The sequence below is a fragment of the Crinia signifera genome, chromosome 4, assembly GCF_055691185.1.
Source record: "Crinia signifera chromosome 4, ASM5569118v1, whole genome shotgun sequence".
NCBI classification, from domain to species: domain Eukaryota; kingdom Metazoa; phylum Chordata; class Amphibia; order Anura; family Myobatrachidae; genus Crinia; species Crinia signifera.
The window spans coordinates 255,761,239-255,780,587 of record NC_139220.1 but is presented as its reverse complement, the minus strand read 5'-3'; the positions used below and the strand labels follow the sequence as shown (position 1 = coordinate 255,780,587).

General features: G+C 44.0%; 2 protein-coding genes across 2 annotated transcripts; one reads left to right on the top strand and one right to left on the bottom strand.

The window, feature by feature from the left end:
- Window positions 1-15: 15 nt before the first annotated feature.
- Window positions 16-19,076, top strand: LYSMD4 (LysM domain containing 4). Its single transcript, XM_083184272.1, has 3 exons — window positions 16-170; window positions 14,390-14,675; window positions 15,205-19,076. Exons 2-3 carry the CDS (start codon window positions 14,403-14,405, stop codon window positions 15,733-15,735), a joined length of 804 nt encoding a protein of 267 aa, XP_083040398.1. The 5' UTR covers window positions 16-170; window positions 14,390-14,402; the 3' UTR covers window positions 15,736-19,076.
- Window positions 7,131-9,333, bottom strand: LOC146075247 (uncharacterized). Its single transcript, XM_083184267.1, has 2 exons — window positions 8,441-9,333; window positions 7,131-8,112 (listed from the first exon to the last, which is right to left on the bottom strand). Exons 1-2 carry the CDS (start codon window positions 9,075-9,077, stop codon window positions 7,691-7,693), a joined length of 1,059 nt encoding a protein of 352 aa, XP_083040393.1. The 5' UTR covers window positions 9,078-9,333; the 3' UTR covers window positions 7,131-7,690.
- Window positions 19,077-19,349: the final 273 nt, after the last annotated feature.

Below are 19,349 nucleotides of genomic sequence, written 5' to 3'. Positions count from 1 at the left end.
GATAGGTCGCAGCTTAGCTCCGCCTCTTCCTAGACCGGGAGTCGTGCGCTGATTGTCCGAGAATTCGCCGATTCCAGGAGCCTAGCACGGGGGCCGGAGAGCGGCGCGGATGGACGGCACAGACCGGGGATTGGCGGCCCGTGAGGTTGTGGAGGGATAGCGCAATACAGGTAACTCGGCTCTATGGCTGCCTGGTGCAGCATTGTGTGCCTGCTCAATCACCCCCTATATTGTGGCTGGGAATGTGGCTATACTCTGTCACCTCGCAGGGTCTCTGGTTTACAGTCTATCTGGCTTTTAACAAGAGGATTAATTTGCGTGTGTATGTATGTATGTATGTGTGTATATATATATATATATATATATATTATATCACATATCTCTAATTTCTCCCTCTATATTATATTATATTATATATATATATATATATATATATATATATATATATTTTTTTTATTTAATTGATCCACCCCCAACCTGGAGTTCCTGGACCTATTTTTCCAGAAAAATAGTGTGTGTGTGTGTGTGTAATATATATATATATATATATATATATATATATATATATATATATATATATATATATATATATACATATACAGGGCTTAAAGTGGTCATGCAGAGGTGGGGGAACTCATTTCTCTATGACACCTAATTACCCTCTTCCCCCTCAGAAGGAGACAGTGCCGGGGAGTGTTGTCCTTTAGCACAGTGGTTCCCAACCCTGGTCCTCAAGTACCCCCAACAGTGCACGTTTTCCAGGTCACCCGGCAGGTGCACTCATTATTCAGGCACATTTGAAAAGATCCACAAGTGGAGCTAATTATAGCACTTGTGATTCTGTGTGGAGACCTGCAAAACATGCACTGTTGGGAGTACTTGAGGACCAGGGTTGGGAACCACTGCTTTAGCGGCTGGCGCCTTCACAGCACCGGTCGCCATTTTTTGTCACCCTAATCTCCTCCCCATCTGGCGGCAGGCCCTGGTCCTCCTGGTTCCTGTACAGCCTCAGCTCTCCCTCTCTAGTCTAGTCACCGGAGGGTTCATACATTTCCACACAATTTTAGGGTGGGGTTGTGGCTCCCCTCTCCCTATTGTCACCCAGGCCCTGGTTAAATCTATAGCCTTGCGTGACAGTCTGTTGGGGTTATTGTTAACCTGTGTATCAAGAACAATGACTGGTAGGGCTACTTCTTCAAAAGCAGCTCTCAAAGTATTTTCATGCAAATATGCATGCAAGGAACAATATATCAAGGGCATTTCCTTATGTGAGACATGTTATGCTGCAGTGCAGGTCCCTTTAACTCTCCCACAATAACCACCTGCTGCACAGGCAGAGTTAGATCAACGGGATGCAGTCAATTTCCCGGCGTTCAGAATCCCGACCGCCGAAATCCCGAAACTTCCTCCGTGGGTGTTCACGACACCCATAGAGGGAGAATAAATTAGTGTGCCGAGCGTAGCGAGGCACCGGGCCCGCTGCGTGGCGAGCGCAGTGCCCCCCCCCCTTGTCGGAATTTTGTCGGTCGGGATTCCAGCGTCAGGATTTTGAACGCCGGGATTCCGACCGCCGCCATTCCATACCGAATCCAGATCAACCAGCTGGTGATTTATTTAATTCTGTTCTGTCTAATCTAGCAGTTGAATTGGCAGCGTCACGCAGAGATAAAAGTCCATGCTCAATTTGAAAACATGGCTTCTACTGAGCCAATATGGGCTAAAACCCTAATTCAGTCCATAGGCAAACGCAGAGGGGGTTTCTGGTTGACTGGAAACCCCCCTCCCCTTGGCAAGTGCCTTAAATGATGACAATAGCACTGGTATATAATATGATTATTAGAACTGCCGCCACATTATGCATATTAAGGGACATAGCGGAGTTGCAGCACATGCCCAGTGTTCCAACCTCTTCTACCACATTTACTGTATGTGAGGAGTTGAGCCCTCAAACATTGCACTGGACCAGAGAGCAGCTTCAAGGAGGAATAGACCGGAGCCTTATCATGAAGTGGGAGATTGTGAGCTTAGAAAGTGCAGTACTGTTTCTATTATTTTTTAGTATTTATTTATGTTTAACCTTTTCCTGACCAATTATTTAAATGTTTGAACCTGCCTAAACTTTAGACCATCTGTACTGTTAAATATTAATACTGCATTTCATACAGTATCCAGTGTATAAAAAGACCAATATTCAGGGCTTTTACCACGCCCGCAGACCCCAGCACTTACTCCAATGCACAGCAGAGTGGGGGATTTTGGATTACATTTGGAAACCTCCCTGTAAAATCCTGCATCTGCCATTGCAGTTAGTAGATTCTCTGACGCATTCTGTCTTGGGTCCTTCAGGCCAGACTGCTTTTGCTGGGCCTGGCTAAGCGCAAAGCTATTTCTACACTTTACCAGACAGAGGGTTCAGAGGAAGATTCCTCCTTAGAGGAGGGAGAATTTCCTTTAGTTCCTGACCGGGAATCACACAGGAGATATCCGGCGAAGATGAACCTCAGCATATTGACGGTTAAATAAGTTCTGTTAAGTCAACCCTTAATATTGCTGATGTAGACGCACCTCCACGTGTCTATATTTGGATGTACTCAGAAACAGGAGGTAACCTTTCCAGATTTTTCTGAATTTAACAACCCTTTGTTAGCCATTTGGAAAACACCCGATAAGAAATGTCAAGAAGAATGAAAATGTGTACCCTTTATCACCCGACTCAAGGGAGAAGTGGGAAACTCCACCTGCACCTGATGTTTCAGTGTCATGCCTGTCAAAGCATACTACCCTTCCTATGCCGGCTCTGGCTTCAGCGTGGTTCAGTAGAGTCATGGAAAAATGGGTGGACGAGCTTGCCATAGGACTACAACAAAATATACCTAGGACAGAACGGTTACCTTTAGCAGATTTTGTCAAGGATGCAGCTTCCTATGTTGTTGAAGCGTCTTCGGGCGTGTCTGAATTAAGAGCAAGAATTTCAGCTTCTGCTGTCTTAAGCTGTGTACACACGGGGCGATATATTCCTTTATTACTACTACACTACTGCAGCTACATGGGACACAGACCAGTGACTGCCCGTTTATTATAGCAGCAGCCGCACTCCCAGGCAGGACAACGGGACCTCCCGCCCAGCCGCCGGTGAAACTACGGGTAACAGGCTGCCCATACACAAATCCCTGCAGCCACACACCAAATCAGGACGCTGTGACTTTACTCTCTCCCTCCGACCTAGTGCGGATACTGACTATCTATATCGCATCCAGACAGTCACCAACTGAGTAAGGTGTCGGGACTTCTCGCTCATCTCCCATCCTGGTGCGGGTGATAGCCTGGACGTACAATCTCCTACCTATGGGAAACTATACTAACGACGAACATTCAACTTTCCAAATGACCCCTGACTGTGTTTGCCGGGCATAACCTACTGCTCTGGGACGCCGAGTACCATGCGGAGAGAAGGGCCGTCTGGATTCACTAATACCCCGCTATTCTGATTCATGGGAGGTAATAACGTAACCCATAACATTCTTTGCGATTTTAGTGATATATGGCTATCTTAAATCAATGGAATGCTGCATGTTTAATTTATTTTTCTAAGTGATACTGTGGATTTAATTGTATTCCTATATATCAGGGCACACTGAAACTTATGAACAGATATTGTGTTTCACTACGCATCTAAATATCCGCATACAGACAATTTAGTCAATTGCAAGACATAAATCTGCAGATATTTACATTAGTGCAGTGCTTCCCAAACTGTGTGCCTAGGCTCCCTGGGGTGCCTCGGGACACTTGCAGGGGTGGCTTGGATTAGTGGTCTAGAGGCAATTGAAATTATTTATGGTCAATGTAAAAGGCAAAAACATTGCTGGTGGGCTACCAATAATAAAATATGTGGACAAACAGAAGCTAATCCTGTCCCTCACCCATAAATAAACCCATGTATGACATACAAATCAATTTACAGAATAAGAAACTTTTGGACATGGGGTGCCGTGAAAAAAATTCTGATGCTCTAGGGTGCCGTGATTTTAAAAAGTTTGGGAACCCCTGCATTAGTGCCTGTCTAGGTTTATAATTGAGATAAATCCAGGATGGGTGCCGGACGGGGTCCCAACAAACATTCACCCGACGTCAGGATCCCGACTGTCAAAACACTGACAGCCGGGTTCTCGACGGCCGTAGGCTATTTTCCCTCGTCCACGACCCCCATAGAGGGAGAATAGAATAGGTAGCGAGCCCGCAAGGGGCTTTGTTGCGCTTGACTTCACGGGATCCCGACTGTCAGACCCCTATACCACACCCATCCAGGATTACAGACTCAATACAGCTCACTATAGTTCATATTATATGTGCCTACAGACAGACGGTCCAGTTTGATGTGGGCAGGATTGTATGACCTATATTTATGCAGGGTGTGATGTTGCGTACAGGATATCTGTGTTTGTGATCTATTTAAATATTAAGAGATTTAAATGTGTGTAGCGATAAATTATTCATACATATGAGCATAATAATCTATACAAACAGTGCTGGGAGTGATCTATGATTGGTATAGATCTCAGGATACGAGTCTAATACATTGTATGTAAACACTCTAGCTCTCTACAACTCATATTATATACAGACAGATGGTCCAGTCTGATGTGGGCAGGAGTATGTGATTTGTACTGCTGTGTACTATGTTACATGCAGGGCATCTTTTGGTGTGATCTATTTAAATACTAATACCCCTTTCACACTCGCAGACCCGGGTCATACCCGGGAATGTGTTCTCGGATGCTTCCCGGGACTGTACCCTTTCACACTGCACTCAGACCTGGGATCGACCTGGGACAGCCCCATTCACACTGATCCCTGCAAATACATATGCATGTCATTAGAAAAGGACTCCAGGGCTCTGAAAGATGACATCAGCATTTGTGAGCCCAAGAAAGCTCCAATCAGCAGATTTTATAAAGTCCGGGGACCATTCACACTGACCGCATCCTGGGTCGATTTCGGAATCTACCCAGGCCAGGACCTGGGTAGAAATCCTGGCATATTCTTTCAAGACCCTTTTACACTGAGCTAAATCCCGGGTTGATGCGCGTTCATGTGCAAAAACCTGGGATATTTTTGCAAGTGTGAAAGGGGATATAAGAGATCTGTACTTGTATAGTTTAAATTATACCATCATAAAATCACAATAAGTATTAGACAGAATGTCTTTCCTATAATTCTACTCTTTCTGAGTCACGTGTGAGACACGAAGCGTAAACACTCGAATCTTCCTCTCCGCTGTTAATATATACATGAGAGGAACTAGTAGGTGTTAGTGGCTAGTCCTGCACAGGTTCTTTTCCATCTTCTCTTAAACTATCTAGTGTTCACTCTAGGATTTATTTAGGGCAGGGTGCTGACCACCGAGCAGGGCACATTTTTCAATTGGGAGGGTACCCCCGACACACACACACGCCCTAGACAAAATGCCCACAGTAGCGCCCTAGACAAAGTGCCACCAGTAGTGCCATGCTGCCAGTATAATTGACACACATAAGTGACACGGGTATAGTGCCCCCCAGCAGTGACACGGGTATAGTGCCCCAAAGCAGTGACACAATAACCCACATATTATTTCCTTCAAATAAAAATAAACTGCAAGGAAATTTAAGATATTACATATCTCCCCATGTCACAAACAGCAGCATCAGACAACTATGCAGGAAAGTACAGCTAATTCCTGCATCCAAACAGTTAATGAAGAGTCTGCTTGCTGGGACAGTAATAAATCACTGAACTGTACAAGGGAACAGTGAGGGTATACCCTACAGTCACAGCTTTGATCACATAGTGCACATCGCACTGATCAATGCTTTCACTTTTGAACTTGCCGCCTCTTGCTCTCCCGAGTCCCGGCTGTTCCAGGCCCTCACGCATATCTTTCTTTAGCACTTCCTGGGCAACTTTCTACATATATGTGCTGCCGCTCTCAGCCTCCCATTGTCTCACTGTGCTGGGAGCCCATCTCTGCTGCTGCATCATAACAGCAGGACTTCTAGGGGATCCTAGCCTCTACCTGAGTGAGATAGCAGACACACTCGGCAGCGAGGGGGGAGGAGGGACGCTTCCTTGAAGAGCTGACAGCAGCCGCTCACATGGGAGAAGGTGAGCAGCCTGTCAGCGCGGCTATGGAGGAGGACTCTGGAGACTGCAGGGCTGAGGGGAGTATCCACACGCTGCGTGCTCAGTAGTGTACACTCAGCGGGCAGGTAATAGAAGCGTGGCAAAGGCTGGGGAGGGACACTGACAGTAATTTGTCCGCACCTATTAACTGTACAGGGCGGGCAAAAACGGGCAGGGCGGAATTCGGCAGCTTTTAAAGGGGCAGGGCGCAGCGCCCTGTAAAATAAGCCTAGCGCGAACACTAATACCCCTTTTCCACTTGCAGTCCCGGGTCAGACCCGGGAATGTGTACCCGGATGCTTCCCGGGACACTACCCGGGAATGTACCCTTTCACACTGCATTCAGACCCGGGATCGACCCGGGACAGCCCCATTCATACTGATCCCAGGAAATCACTGCAAATACCATATGAAATGGTCATTTTAACTAAAAAAAAAGTGATGACAAGGGTGTTTAAAATTATAATTTTTTTATTTGGTTTAGCACCTTTGGATTGTAGGTGCAATTTTTATTTGCCTTTCATTTTGCCTTTGTATAGACACAACAATAAAACAATAAAGAAACCCTCCTCCACCCGTACCACCCCCATCCCAACCGCCCCCGTCCCAATCCCCCCATACCAACCTCCCTCGTCCCAACCCCCCCATCCCAAACAAGAATTGCTTGAAGTTTAGCATTTCAAGCTAACCGAATGCACAACCAGTTGTGCATTAACACTTTAGTCAGGCATGTCCGACGTTGGCCCTCCAGGTGTTTTGAGGCCGCACATCCCAGTATGCTTTGCGATAGTTTTTGCATTCTCTAATAGCAACACTGTGGCGGAGCATGCTGGGATGTGTGGTTTCGGAGCGTCTGGAGGGCCAACGTTGGACATGCCTGCTTTAAGTGCAAAACAATGAACTACAGGTACATAAACGCATGCCCTCCAACATGGCCCATTCCATTAGGTACAAAATGCTCTGTTTCTGGACTTTCCTGCCAGTGGCAGTTGCAGAGTTGGAGCTGCAGCACAATCCAATGTTCAAAAAGGGGAGCCACACCTAATGCCACTCAAAACATCACTGTCCTGGACTCACTGACAGTTGATGTGACCCCCCTCTTTGAATTGTGGACTATGCTGGAGTCCAACCTCTGTAACTGCCACTGGCAGGGAAGTCCAGGAGCAGAACATTTTGTACCTAATGGAGTGGGTCATGTTGGAGGGTATGTAAAAACTGAGGTAAACTAGTGCCGAGGCACTTTAAGTGCAACACAAAATGTACTAGTAGTGCATAAACACTGAGGTAAACTAGTGCCGAGGCACTTTAAGTGCAACACAAATTGTACTAGTAGTGCATAAACACTGAGGTAAACTAGTGCCGAGGCACTTTAAGTGCAACACAAAATGTACTAGTAGTGCATAAAAAACGAGGTAAACTAGTGCCGAGGCACTTTAAGTGCAAAACAATGAACTACAGGTACATAAACACTGAGGTCAACTAGTGCCGAGGCACTTTAAGTGCAAAACAAACAAATGTGCCTATAGCTTTAAGACAAATTGCGAAAAACTGAAAACTCTGAGGTTTGCTCATTTGCAGCATTGCTTGAACCAAAGTATGGTCCATGATTATATGTGGAATAACCCGGTTCAGGGTATTGTGAGCTGTGGTGTTGGTTAGGAGCTTTTGGATTATTGAACAAACGTTCCATGAACGCCATGTTCATTTGCTGCAATTCCCTATGACGCTCAAGAGCCTCTCTATTCATGCGTTCCTGCATTGACAGGATTTTAGAAAGAAATGAGTCCTGCATTTCACGCTCGGCCTCTAAAAATTTGTCGATCCTTGCATTCTCCTGTGTGGACATAGCATTGTCCATTTCTCGGAGTTCTTCAACAAGGGCACTTGTCATGGCTCTAGCTGCTTGCCCCGCTTTGTTCATTTTCTTCGTTCTAGGTGGAACGTTGTAAACTGTAAAGATAAGATATAAATTGAAAATGACCATACATAAAAATAGCAGCTTTGGCAAACTATTTCACTGCGACATCACTGCAGGTTATACTTTGATAACTGTATATTATGTCACCCCCCCCCCCCCTTCCCACAGCCTACAAGTCCCATCATGCCTTGCCACAGTTTTGCTATTAGGCAATGCTTAAACTGTGCCAAGGCATACTGGGATATGTAGTTCCACAACTGCTGGAGGACCACTATGCTGTGCATAACCCTATGCTCCACCTCCACCCCACCCCCAACCTAACCCTATAGTGTGCTATGTGTCTTTAAAAAATAAACTTACTGTTTCTCTGCAAAGTTGGGGAGACGGCACTTTGTGGAAACCCACTGTCAGTGGTCGCAGCTTCCACGACCTCTTCAACGGTGACGGATATGCTGCCATCAGGGCTGGGCAGGTGGGTGGATGTTTCATGCTCACTACAATCAGGTGTGTCCTCAATTAGCAGGGGTGATGAGTGGCAGACTTCACTTGTCTGTGTATCTTCAGGGCCTTGGCTGCTTTCTGCAGCAATGTACTGTGAACTTGAAGACAGACTCACAGGATTGCAGAGAGCTGTGTGCCCGAAGACGGTTGCGCAGATGTCATAATATTCCCACTCGATGCGGCCAGCCCCACTCTTTTTACGGTTGTTGTCATGCACCTTCATGAACTTCTTTCTCAGGGTCTTCAGTTTATTGACAACTTGCTGTTGTGTCCGGATCATGCCTCTGGCTTCAAGCAGCTTTGATATGTTTTTATAAACCACGGCATCTTTGACTGTGCCAGTAATTTGGCGTTTTATCTCCTCCTCGCCCCTTATGCTCAGGAGCTCTCTCACTTCCTGGTCCGCCCAGTTTGCCATGATGCCCGTCTGCTCCGATCTGCACATGTCCAGGGCTTCTCTTCCGCTTTCCAGTGCGATTACAGATGACATCAGCATTGTGAGCCCAAACAAAGCTCCAATCAGCAGCTTTTTTAAAGTCCCGTGTACCCGATCCCGGGTACGGGACCATTCACACTGGCCGCATCCCGTGTCGATTCCGGATCCTACCCAGGTCAGGACCTGGGTAGAGATCCCGGAATGCTGAACACGGGATATTCGCCCAAGACCCTTTCACACTGCACTAAATCCCGGGTTGATGCGCGTTCATGTGCAAAAACCCGGGATATTTTTGCAAGTGGAAAAGGGGTATAACTATCTCTCCCCACTTTTATATAGATCATTGGGTTAACAGAAGAAACTCATGCTACATCCAATGTAATAATACGTGATCTTTTCATACACTTACTATCCTGTATCCACTGTTATTGATGGACAATAATTTTCTGTGATCTATGCCATTTAAGTTTCTAGGTAACATCTTTGATAGAATTAATCACAGTCACTCCTATATAGCACAGTAGAATGTTACATTTATGGAACATATTAAAAGTTACAATTATAATGTATTATACACACTAGAGATCAGACAGTATGGACATCTCAGCTTAGCAATTGGTAGATTTCTACTTCAATAATGCCCCTTTCCCACTGCAGCAAAAAAACGGTAAATTTCCGATTTTCAGCGCAATTTACCGTTTTAAGGCTGCAGTGGGAAAGTGCCAGAGTTGAAATACCGTTTAAAGCTAAATGGTATTTCAACCCGTTTTTAAAGCAGAGTCCTACACGTTAAAATAACGTTTAAGAGGCAGTGGGAATGCCTCTTAAACGTTATTTAGCCTCCAGGCAGTCCCAGTGCCTGATGAGACCTAGTAGTTCTCACTTTGTGCATGTGTAATGAGTGCACGTGCATAATAAAGAGCCGCTCATTACATATGCGCATATGTAATGAGCGATTCATTATTATGCACATGCACTCATTACATATGCGCAAAGTGAGAACTACTAGTTCTCATCAGGCACTGGGACTGCCTGTACCCTTCATGGACCCTGCATGGACCCCGCTGCCTACCCACTGCCCTGCATCCCCGTGCAGGTAAGTACAAGGGGAGGGGAGGTGGGGGCACAGGGCAGGTGCGGGGGTTAGGCACTCTTTACACTTGGGGGGGGAGGGATTAGGCACTCTTTACACTGGGGGGGGGGGGGGTTAGGCACTCTACATTTTACATGGTTCACTGCAATGGAAATGGTACTTAAATGGTATTTAAAATGGTAATCTGCTGCAGTGGGAATGCTAATACCGTTTTAAAGACCATTTAAGATTACCAGTACTTTAAACTGGTCTGCAGTGGGAAAGCAGCATAAGTGTATATTGACATATATATTTTTCGCACCCTAATGCACGGTTAACTATAAAACCTATCCAATCAAGGCCTACACTCCGCAGTTATAATATAATATTTCCATATATGGAGTTAGATTGTAATAGCCTGACTTTGTATGTCCTTAAGTGTTATGTATGTCCTTTTATCCAATTATAATAAAGTATTTTAATTATTTTTTTTCATGATCTAAGTAAATAAGCAGTTCCCCAACAAAAAGTTTCTTTGTTTCCGTTTTCTCTTATATATAATTTAAACTCTAAGGGAGCACCACCAGATATGATATATTTCTAACATCCATACAATATAAACGTGGATGGGGTTTCCATAGCGACCAGTATATATCCTCTTCTTTTTTAAATTCTGGTTGACCAAAATTTATGTTTGCTGCTTGTGTAGAGTAATAATACCCCTTGTGTACTAACATGGTTTCATTCATGGCAGGCAGGGGCAGAAATTAAAAAGGCTGTTGAGGCATTACCTTATACAGGTGACATGCATTTCGGACCTGAATTAGACAAGCTTATCTCATAGGCTACGGGAAGCAAGTCAACGTTTCTTTTGTCTTCAGCTCCTGCACCAAAGCAAAGTTTGTGGGAACTTCCTTTCGGGGCCCCACAGGTTTTAGAGGTAGATCCAGAGGAGGATTTTCCTCCTTCCATGAACTTAGAAGCAGAGGTGCCAGATCAGCGTCCTCTGTCCCAGCAACAGCACGTAGACAGGATGCCAAGCCCGTCGATAAGCCAGTGGCATGACAGGCTTCCCGCTGACTTGGGGGATCCCAAGGTGGGCACCAGACTGCTGCTCCTCCTTTCCCTAGACATAAAATACACATATTTACACATACCCATATGGGAACCACACCAAATGTTCCTGAGGTTTGTGATCCGAAATCATCACTACCAGTTGAGGGCTCTTGCCTTTGGCCTGTCTTCAGCACTCAGAGTATTTACAAAAATAATGGCTTGCATGATTTCGGCTTCAGGGAATAAACAATTATCCTATATATGGATGATCTTCTTCCAAAACTGATTGCAGAGGCACTATGAACATGACAATTTTTAGTACAAAACGGGTGGATTTTATACTTCCCAAGTCCCAATTACACCTGTTCAGCGATTACTGTTTCTCTGCCTCATCTTTGACACAGAGGTAGGAAAAGTCTTTCTTCCAATGGACAAGGTCCTGGCCTTGCAGAAGAAAGGTTCTACACCCTCGCAGGGTATTAGTCCATCTCTGTACTGGTCTGTTGGGCATGAAGGTTGCCTCCTTCGAGGTTCTCCCATTTGGTCAGTTCCACTCTCCATATCTTTGAAGTGGAACCTCCTATTCTAGTGGTCAGGATCACATCTTCAAATGCAAAAGACGATAGTCCTGTCAAGGGAAGCTCGCTCCTCCCTACATTGGTGGCTCATTGCTCCCAATCTCCTACAGGGTTGCAGTTTCCAAACCTGTACCTGGACCATTGTCATGACTGATGCCAGTCTCTGAGGATGGAAAGTAGTGACCCTGGGTCACACCTTTTCAGTGTCGCTGGTCTCTTCCAGAATAGTCTTCCAATCAATATACTAGAATTAAAGGCCATCAGACTGGCGTTACTCCAAGCACACAATCTCCTCAAAGGAAAAACAGTCAGGATACAGTCTGACAATGCAATGGCGGTTGCCTATATCCAATCGCCAGGGAAAAACCAAGAGTTGGGTGGCAATGAAGGAGGTCTGTCCGATACTGTTGTGGACGGAACGTTACACAACCAACTTCTCAGCTTTTTTCATCCTGGGAGTAGAGAACTGGGAGGCATAATTCCTCAGCCGCCAGGATTTTTAATGGGCCCTCAACCCGGAGGTTTTTCATCAGCTGACCCTTCGCTAGGGGATGCATCAGATAGACCTTATGGCGTCCAGATTGAACCACAAACTTCTGATTTACTGCACCAGATCCCAGGATCCAGAGGCGTGGCGATGGATGCGCTCTTCTGTGGAACTATGACTGATATTTATTTGTTTCCTCTTCTTCCAAGGGTACTCAAATGAATAAAAAAGTCCAGTTCAGTGCTTCTAATAGCTGCAGATTGGGGGAGACGAACGTGGTACTTAGACCTCCGTCTCCTTCTAGTGGACGTTCCATGGCGCCTTACACTCCGGCATGACCTCCTGCAACAAGATCCGTTCGTTTACCCAGACTTAGCTTGTCTACGTTTTTTAGTGGCCTGGTTGTTGAAGCCGACTTGTTAAAGAGGCGAGGTATTCCACCTGCTGTTATTCCGACAATGATGAAGGCACGAAAGGAAGTCACTTCCGCACATTTATCATTGTATATGGAAAGCGTGTGTCCCTGGTTTAGTCTTTTCTACAATCAATCAGATGTTTTTGAACCTCTGGAGCAGTGGTTCTCAACCTCTGTCCTCAGGACCCCCACACAGTGTACATTTTCCAGGTTACCAGCAGCTGCCCTCTGTATCACCAACTGTCACATTTTAAAAATGGTAGAGCGGCATTGCAGGAGTCTCAGCGCTCTCCTGCCTGGTATTAGTGCTTTGGTAGTTCCCCATCTGTCCTCCTGCCATTTGGCTTACACTTCTTCTACGAGTGTGGTCATGACTGTTGTTAATATTCTGCCTGTTACCAACCTCATCTTGTTCGTTCCTTCCTCCCCTTCCGTCTGGGTGGGGATAGAGGGGAGTAGACTGCAGTGTCCAAGGAGGGAATTAATGGTACCAAATTCCTTATTTTTAACCAAATGCGCCTCTGAGATGTAAATCATTAATGTATAAGAAGAAGAGAAGGGGTGAGAGGACACATTCCTGGGGGGCACTCATGTCGCTAGATCTCTTGCTCGAGGTTAAATCTTCCGCTTTCACCACCTGTTCCTTGTCTGTCAAGCAGTCCACAATCCAGGAACAGGTAGCTTCCGAGACTCAGACGGAGTAATTTAGGGTGAAAGATGCTGGGGACTATGGTGCTGAGCTCGGCGAACAGGACTCTTGCATAGGTGCCCAAAAGGTTCAAGTGTTGCAGAATGAAGTGCAGCCTGGGTATGGGTCATTGGGCCAACCAAATTTAGGTCGACACATGAAAAAGGTTGAGGTCAGCTTTGGGTTTTCACTTTTTTTTTTTATCCCGAATGTTGATACATTTGACATGGACACAGAAAAAGTGTCCCCTCGCATACAGATTCTGGTAATATATTTTTGCATTTGAAACCATTCTACTATTGTTACTATTGTTTTTGGTTAAATGGAAATTTGCCAAATCCCAGGCGCGGTAGCGCAATGTAGTGACACGTTTACTGCTGTTAGACAAGGCCATGCCAGTGATCATTTACTCTTACATTGTGTACTTAGTATTTCCTCCCCCTTAACACCCCCCCCCTTTTTTTTTTTTCTTAGAAGGAAATGTCAACTGGAAGTATTTCTCTGTGACAAATCTATAAAACTTCAGTTATGAAAAGACACACTATTAATATGTTATCACTTTAGGTAAACCTTGACAATCTTAACAGACCTGTATCTGAGGAATATAATTGCCACACAGGACTTTAAACTGAAGAGTTGGCAATTGCTTTAGTAGTGTAAAGTTTGGTGACAGGAGTTATCACTATTGTAATTGTATACTTTGATCCAAGCACGCAGCGTGTTAAATCTATTCTCCTACAGCATTGGACACTAATGATCTGTGTTATGTGAGGTTGCTCTTGTGGTTTATTGGACAGTAAATATATTTTGTGGTTACTCCTCGATGTTTACAATACCTAGATATGTACTACAAAAGTCGGTTCAGATGGATTCTTTCAGTCGCTCTATTTGCATCACTTTAACTTCCGATGTTATTTTTAACCCTTTGAGTGCCAACATCTTTGTGTAAGATGTTGAAAATATCTAGCAAATTCCAGCATCACTCACATGTCCCTCTGGTAGCCTTTTCTCATACAGACGAGTCTTCTTAATCACTCTTGTTTGAATAATGGGTTTTCTCTGCATTGCTCATACAGGGCTCTACTGACCATGCGTCTGAAAAAAGGTCCCTCTCACACTTTTCATCCACCAACTGCAATCCGTTCATCTCAGGGAAGCAGTGTCTACACGTTTACCAATGGGTCGCCAGATCTTGGCAGCTCCTCAGAAGAGGAACTTGATATCATGGAGCTGCGTGCGCGGGGTGGAGAACTCATGCGCCAAAACAACTCCCGAGAGAAGATTGGCGATGTCATCCTGTTGGAGTGTGCCGTCACAGAAAATGACACCCTGAACAAGCTGGCACTACAGTATGGCTGCAAGGTAATACCTGACCCCCATCATGTTCCTCTAACTGTCCATAGTGTAGTCTTTATACACATGATGTCATTTCTACCAGCATGACAGAATCAAGAATAAGAAAAAAAGCGCTTTCACCCTAATTTCTTCCACACAACCACTTCAGAGCTATTAAAACTAACATGTTATGATGTACTATAATGGGCATATTGAGGCAGATGGGTAGCACCTGGAGTTGTGTTTAGTCATCACATTGTGGGTATTTGTGGGAGAGAAGGAAACCTGTCTTTTCACGTAATGGTTAGGGTGCAGGGGGCGAGGGTGGGAGTTATACCTATAAAATGTAGGAATATGTATTCAAGATGTGAGGGTAAAGATATTTTTATGAGTTATCTAAGAAAGTGTTTTTTCCTTTTAATATGCTATTTATGTAGCAGAAATAAGAAATGGTTGTGTGTAATCCTATTTTACAGTTTTGCACAGAAATCTGTGTCCTATGACAAAATCTAGGTATTAATCATTCTATTTTATTCATCACTTTGGTTTCTTTTAGGTTGCTGATATTAAGAGAGTCAACAACTTTCTTACAGAGCAGGATATGTACGCCTTGAAGATAATTAAGATCCCAGTCAAGGTTCATGGTATTTTTACGGAACACCATGCGGAATCCAACACCCACAGAGGCCAATCTGTATACTTTGAGGACATTGCAAGTGAGCCTGCTAGTCCTACAGCAGACAGAGACATAGCGCGGTACTTTCAGGAGATCGACCAGGACCTTGAGGCAGCCGCCCAGACACATGACCTGCTTAGTGGGTCTTTGATTCCTGGAGCGGACACCATTCCCATTTCTCCAAGGAAAAAAGACCCCAGTTCGGGGGCAGATTGCGGTATACGGTGGTGGAATGCCGTTGTTATCATGTTGTTAATTGGAATTGTGCTGCCAGTATTTTATATTCTCTATTATGAGACCCGAAAAGTACCAGAGCAATCGCAAATTTCTACAAATGTGACTAATACTCTTATGCCAAAAATAACTACAAAGATGGTGAATAGAATAATAAGAAATCTACGTGATTCATAGAGAGTTCTTGCCACAGAAGGCAGAACGGTGAAGAAGAAACCGCATTCTTCATTCCCTGTGACAGGAGTCGAACACTTGCCACTTTAACTCTTGTTGGATACAGCCACCCGCAAGATAAGCTGAAAATTTCTGTACTGCTCGCATTCTTCTCCTCAAACCATCCCCAACTCTCATTCCTCAAAACAAGAGCCTATTTTAGGGTGACCTTTTTATTTTTGATGTTGGCAATATGTTGCCAGTATTTCTACATAAATTATTTGCTTGACCTTTAAAGAGTTTGTGATACCAATCTGCCAAAACTCATGCTTCTGATGTCCTTCTGCATGATTTGCCATTGCTCAGAAATCCTTAAGCGGCATACACACGGAGCAAATTTGTGCTATTTTCTAAGCAATCTGACTAGATTGCTTAGAAAGTAAGCACAGATCTCTCCATGTGTATGCTCCAAGAGATTAAATATATCTTGTTAACTAAATGGGTGTACACACGGGGAGATTTGACTAATGTACAATTTTGACAAAGCGATTTTGGGAGAGATTTTGGCTAGATGCACTGGAGATTTTGACTAAGCGATTTTGTCTAAGCAATGATAGTCTATGATCTAGTCAAAATTGCCTTGCCTGCACAGCCAATCTATGCTAAGCAATTTCTGCTAGACAATATTAACTAAGCAGGAGAAAAATAGGGAGATACTGGCTAACCTTCTAGGAGATTTTGACTATCTAGTCAAAATCTCCTGTTAAAAGTTCTCCACGTGTACACCCCTTTAAAGTCAGTGCATGCAGTCAAAATCTAGTCAGATTGCTTAGCAAAAGACTGCAAATCTGTGTGTGTACAGAAGGATAGATACTGATTGCAATCTCTCATTCTGATCCACTACCCTGCCTTTTTTTGCTTAAGCAAAATTGCTTCGCACAGATCTCTACATGTGTATGCCCCTTTACCCTGATATCCTATCGCCAGCAGAATAGGCTCACTGTGGACTAATCTAATTAGCCTGGATAATCTAAGATCCTCTGGGATATTGTTTGGCCTGCCTCAGACAGGCAAAACAAAATCCCTAAAAACAGCTCTTTCTCAGCTAAAAAGTGGCTGTGGGAACCAAAAACACACAGGTTTTATTGAACCTATGTGTTTTTGGGAGAACTAATGGTTTTTATAGTGCAATCCAAAGTGGACAGCTGAATTAAAAAAAAAAAAAAAAAAAAAAAAAAAAAAATTGTGAAAAATATATATTTTTGAATCCAATGTTAATAGGATATTGCCTTTAGTTCTGTCTGTGAGGCGCTAGTATTGAATAATGGTACAAATATTTATAGATAGCTGCCTATGATTGCAAGTTTACAGAGCAGCTCAGCCTAGACCTTGCACATATGGGTTAGTATTCAATGAGAAAAATTTGCCGTGTTTTATGGCGAATTTGTGCTTTTTTCACGTTTTTTCAATTTTGGTCTCAAAAAGTGAACCACCCTATTCAATGTGATATTTTCGCTGTTTTTCTAAGTGATTTTCGCCGTGTCTCTCCATGTAGCAATTCTTCATCTTTTCATGGAGAAGTGGAATGTGAACTTTTAAAATAAAAGGTTTTTGTTTTTTAAATTTTGGTGTAAAAAAATCAGTAATTTTTATTCTGTGAAGGGGCATGCTATTTTTATTCATGTGCTTATAGCACATGAATATATATTTAATTGAAACATTTTTTTTTTTTTACACATAACAACCAGCAGGGGGCCAGGGCCGGAGCCGCTCATTAGATATTCATATATTCACTGCACCCGATCATTACATATGCACGATCGGGAGCAGTGAATATACCCGGTCCCCTGCTGGCTCTGGGGGGGGACAGCTTGTGCTGCCTGGGTCCCGGGGAGCCCTCCTCTCCTCCACATACGTTCTGGGGCAGGCAGGAAGACTTCAATCTCCCTGCCTGCCACCGTCCCACGGCTCCCTGCCGCGGACGCTCGTTCGCTGCAGGGGTTAAGATTCGCCGTGAGGGGCAACGAGCCCCTGCGACGTTGAATACTGGGAGAGTGAGTGGCAGCCAGCCCTCCGGAACACAGCGAGTGTGCCGCGAATCCTAAACAGGATTCGCTGCACACCGCAATTTTTTACATTGAATACTACCCATGGTGTGGTCTCAGATCTGTAATGCCCTTTCCTCTGTTTACCTTTTTAGATGTGTGCTAAATAATTCCCTTTTAACATGATAATTTTCTTATAAAAATACTATTCTATTTTGCACAAATGAGGATTTTTAAAATCCCAGGTGAACATGGAACTAGAATTTTTCTTCCATTGATTTGATTTTCTTGTTTCCCTCCTTGCAAGTGTAATGCTGCTTTCAGACCGCAGAACTGGCTTTGACCAGGTATTTTAAAACATTTCTAAAAACGGGTCTGCCAGCTAATACCCCTTTCACACCGCATATCTTTAAACGGTATTTCAGTGCAGTTTTTGTCCCTTCACAACACTGAACCCGTTTAAACCCATAGAAAACAGTGGATGCAAAAAAAAAGGGTCTTAAACGGGTAGAACCCTGCTTTTATTAACGTTTAGAAATACCAGCTCAATAGAACCGGTAAATTCACTCTGCACCTTTCAGATTGCACAAATTATCGTTTTAAAATGGCAAAATAATGGGTAAAAAGTGTTTTCTAGTACAGGTTGTGTCTTCCATATCTGAAATGTTTGGACTTTTCCGGGTGTTTCAATATTTGCATACCATAATGAGACATCTTGTGAACAGGACCCAAGTCTAAACACAGAATGCATTTGTTTCATATACACTTTACACACAGCCTGAAGATAATTTGAGACAATATTTTAATAATGGTAAACACAGTCATGAGAAAGTAAAGGTGTCCCCTATTACACCTTTCACATCGCAAATGCTGGGATTCGGAAACCGGGTCTGTCCCGGAAGTGACCCAGCATTTTGCTAGGTGAAGCTCCCCTTGGGTCGCTGAAATCACACGGGGCTGAGTGGAGCAGTGGTGCATCATCTGGGGGAGAAGAGTACCTCTTAAAGTTGACACTGCCCCCTCCCTATTTACACTACCCAGCAACCCGGGTGAAACACTTAATTTAACCCGGGTCGGAATGCCGGACCTTTGTTTTTGCGCATTTACACCGCATAGAGACCTGGGTCGACCCGTGTTATAAGTGCGGTGTAAAAGGGGTATCTCAGTAAAGGTTTGGATATTCAGATATTGGAGACTCAACTTCTATCCGTACATTGATTCCATATAGTTTTAATCTAAATACTAATTCACAAAATAAAAAGCAGATCTAAACAGCATTTACAATGTTTCTTCATGAAAGTAATAAAGCCGAGCACACTACTACATTTAGTATATTTGTTCTGTTAAAGCTGAGAAATGTACACTTGAATGTTTAGTTTTGTATTGATCCTTTGCACATTGGGAGAAAACCTGTTCTCAGTCAGTGTTGGTTTTTGTAGATAACACTCCTTTTTTAATTTATTTTGGGAGTTATCATTCAGACCGGCAATGTAAGCCAGTGCAGGATTCATGTAAATATGTACTAGCTACAATGTCATTTGACTGATCTTACCATACTATCCCTTTAAACAGGGATACTCCTGATTACACAGG

Excerpts from the sequence above, each read along its gene's own strand:
- LYSMD4 (XM_083184272.1), top strand. The coding sequence starts at position 14,403 with ATGCGTCTGAAAAAAGGTCCCTCTCACACTTTTCATCCACCAACTGCA. Across the intron at positions 14,676-15,204 it reads CACTACAGTATGGCTGCAAG|GTTGCTGATATTAAGAGAGT; the intron begins GTAATACCTGAC and ends GGTTTCTTTTAG.
- LOC146075247 (XM_083184267.1), bottom strand. The coding sequence starts at position 9,077 with ATGCTGATGTCATCTGTAATCGCACTGGAAAGCGGAAGAGAAGCCCTG. Across the intron at positions 8,113-8,440 it reads CCCAACTTTGCAGAGAAACA|TTTACAACGTTCCACCTAGA; the intron begins GTAAGTTTATTT and ends TTATCTTTACAG.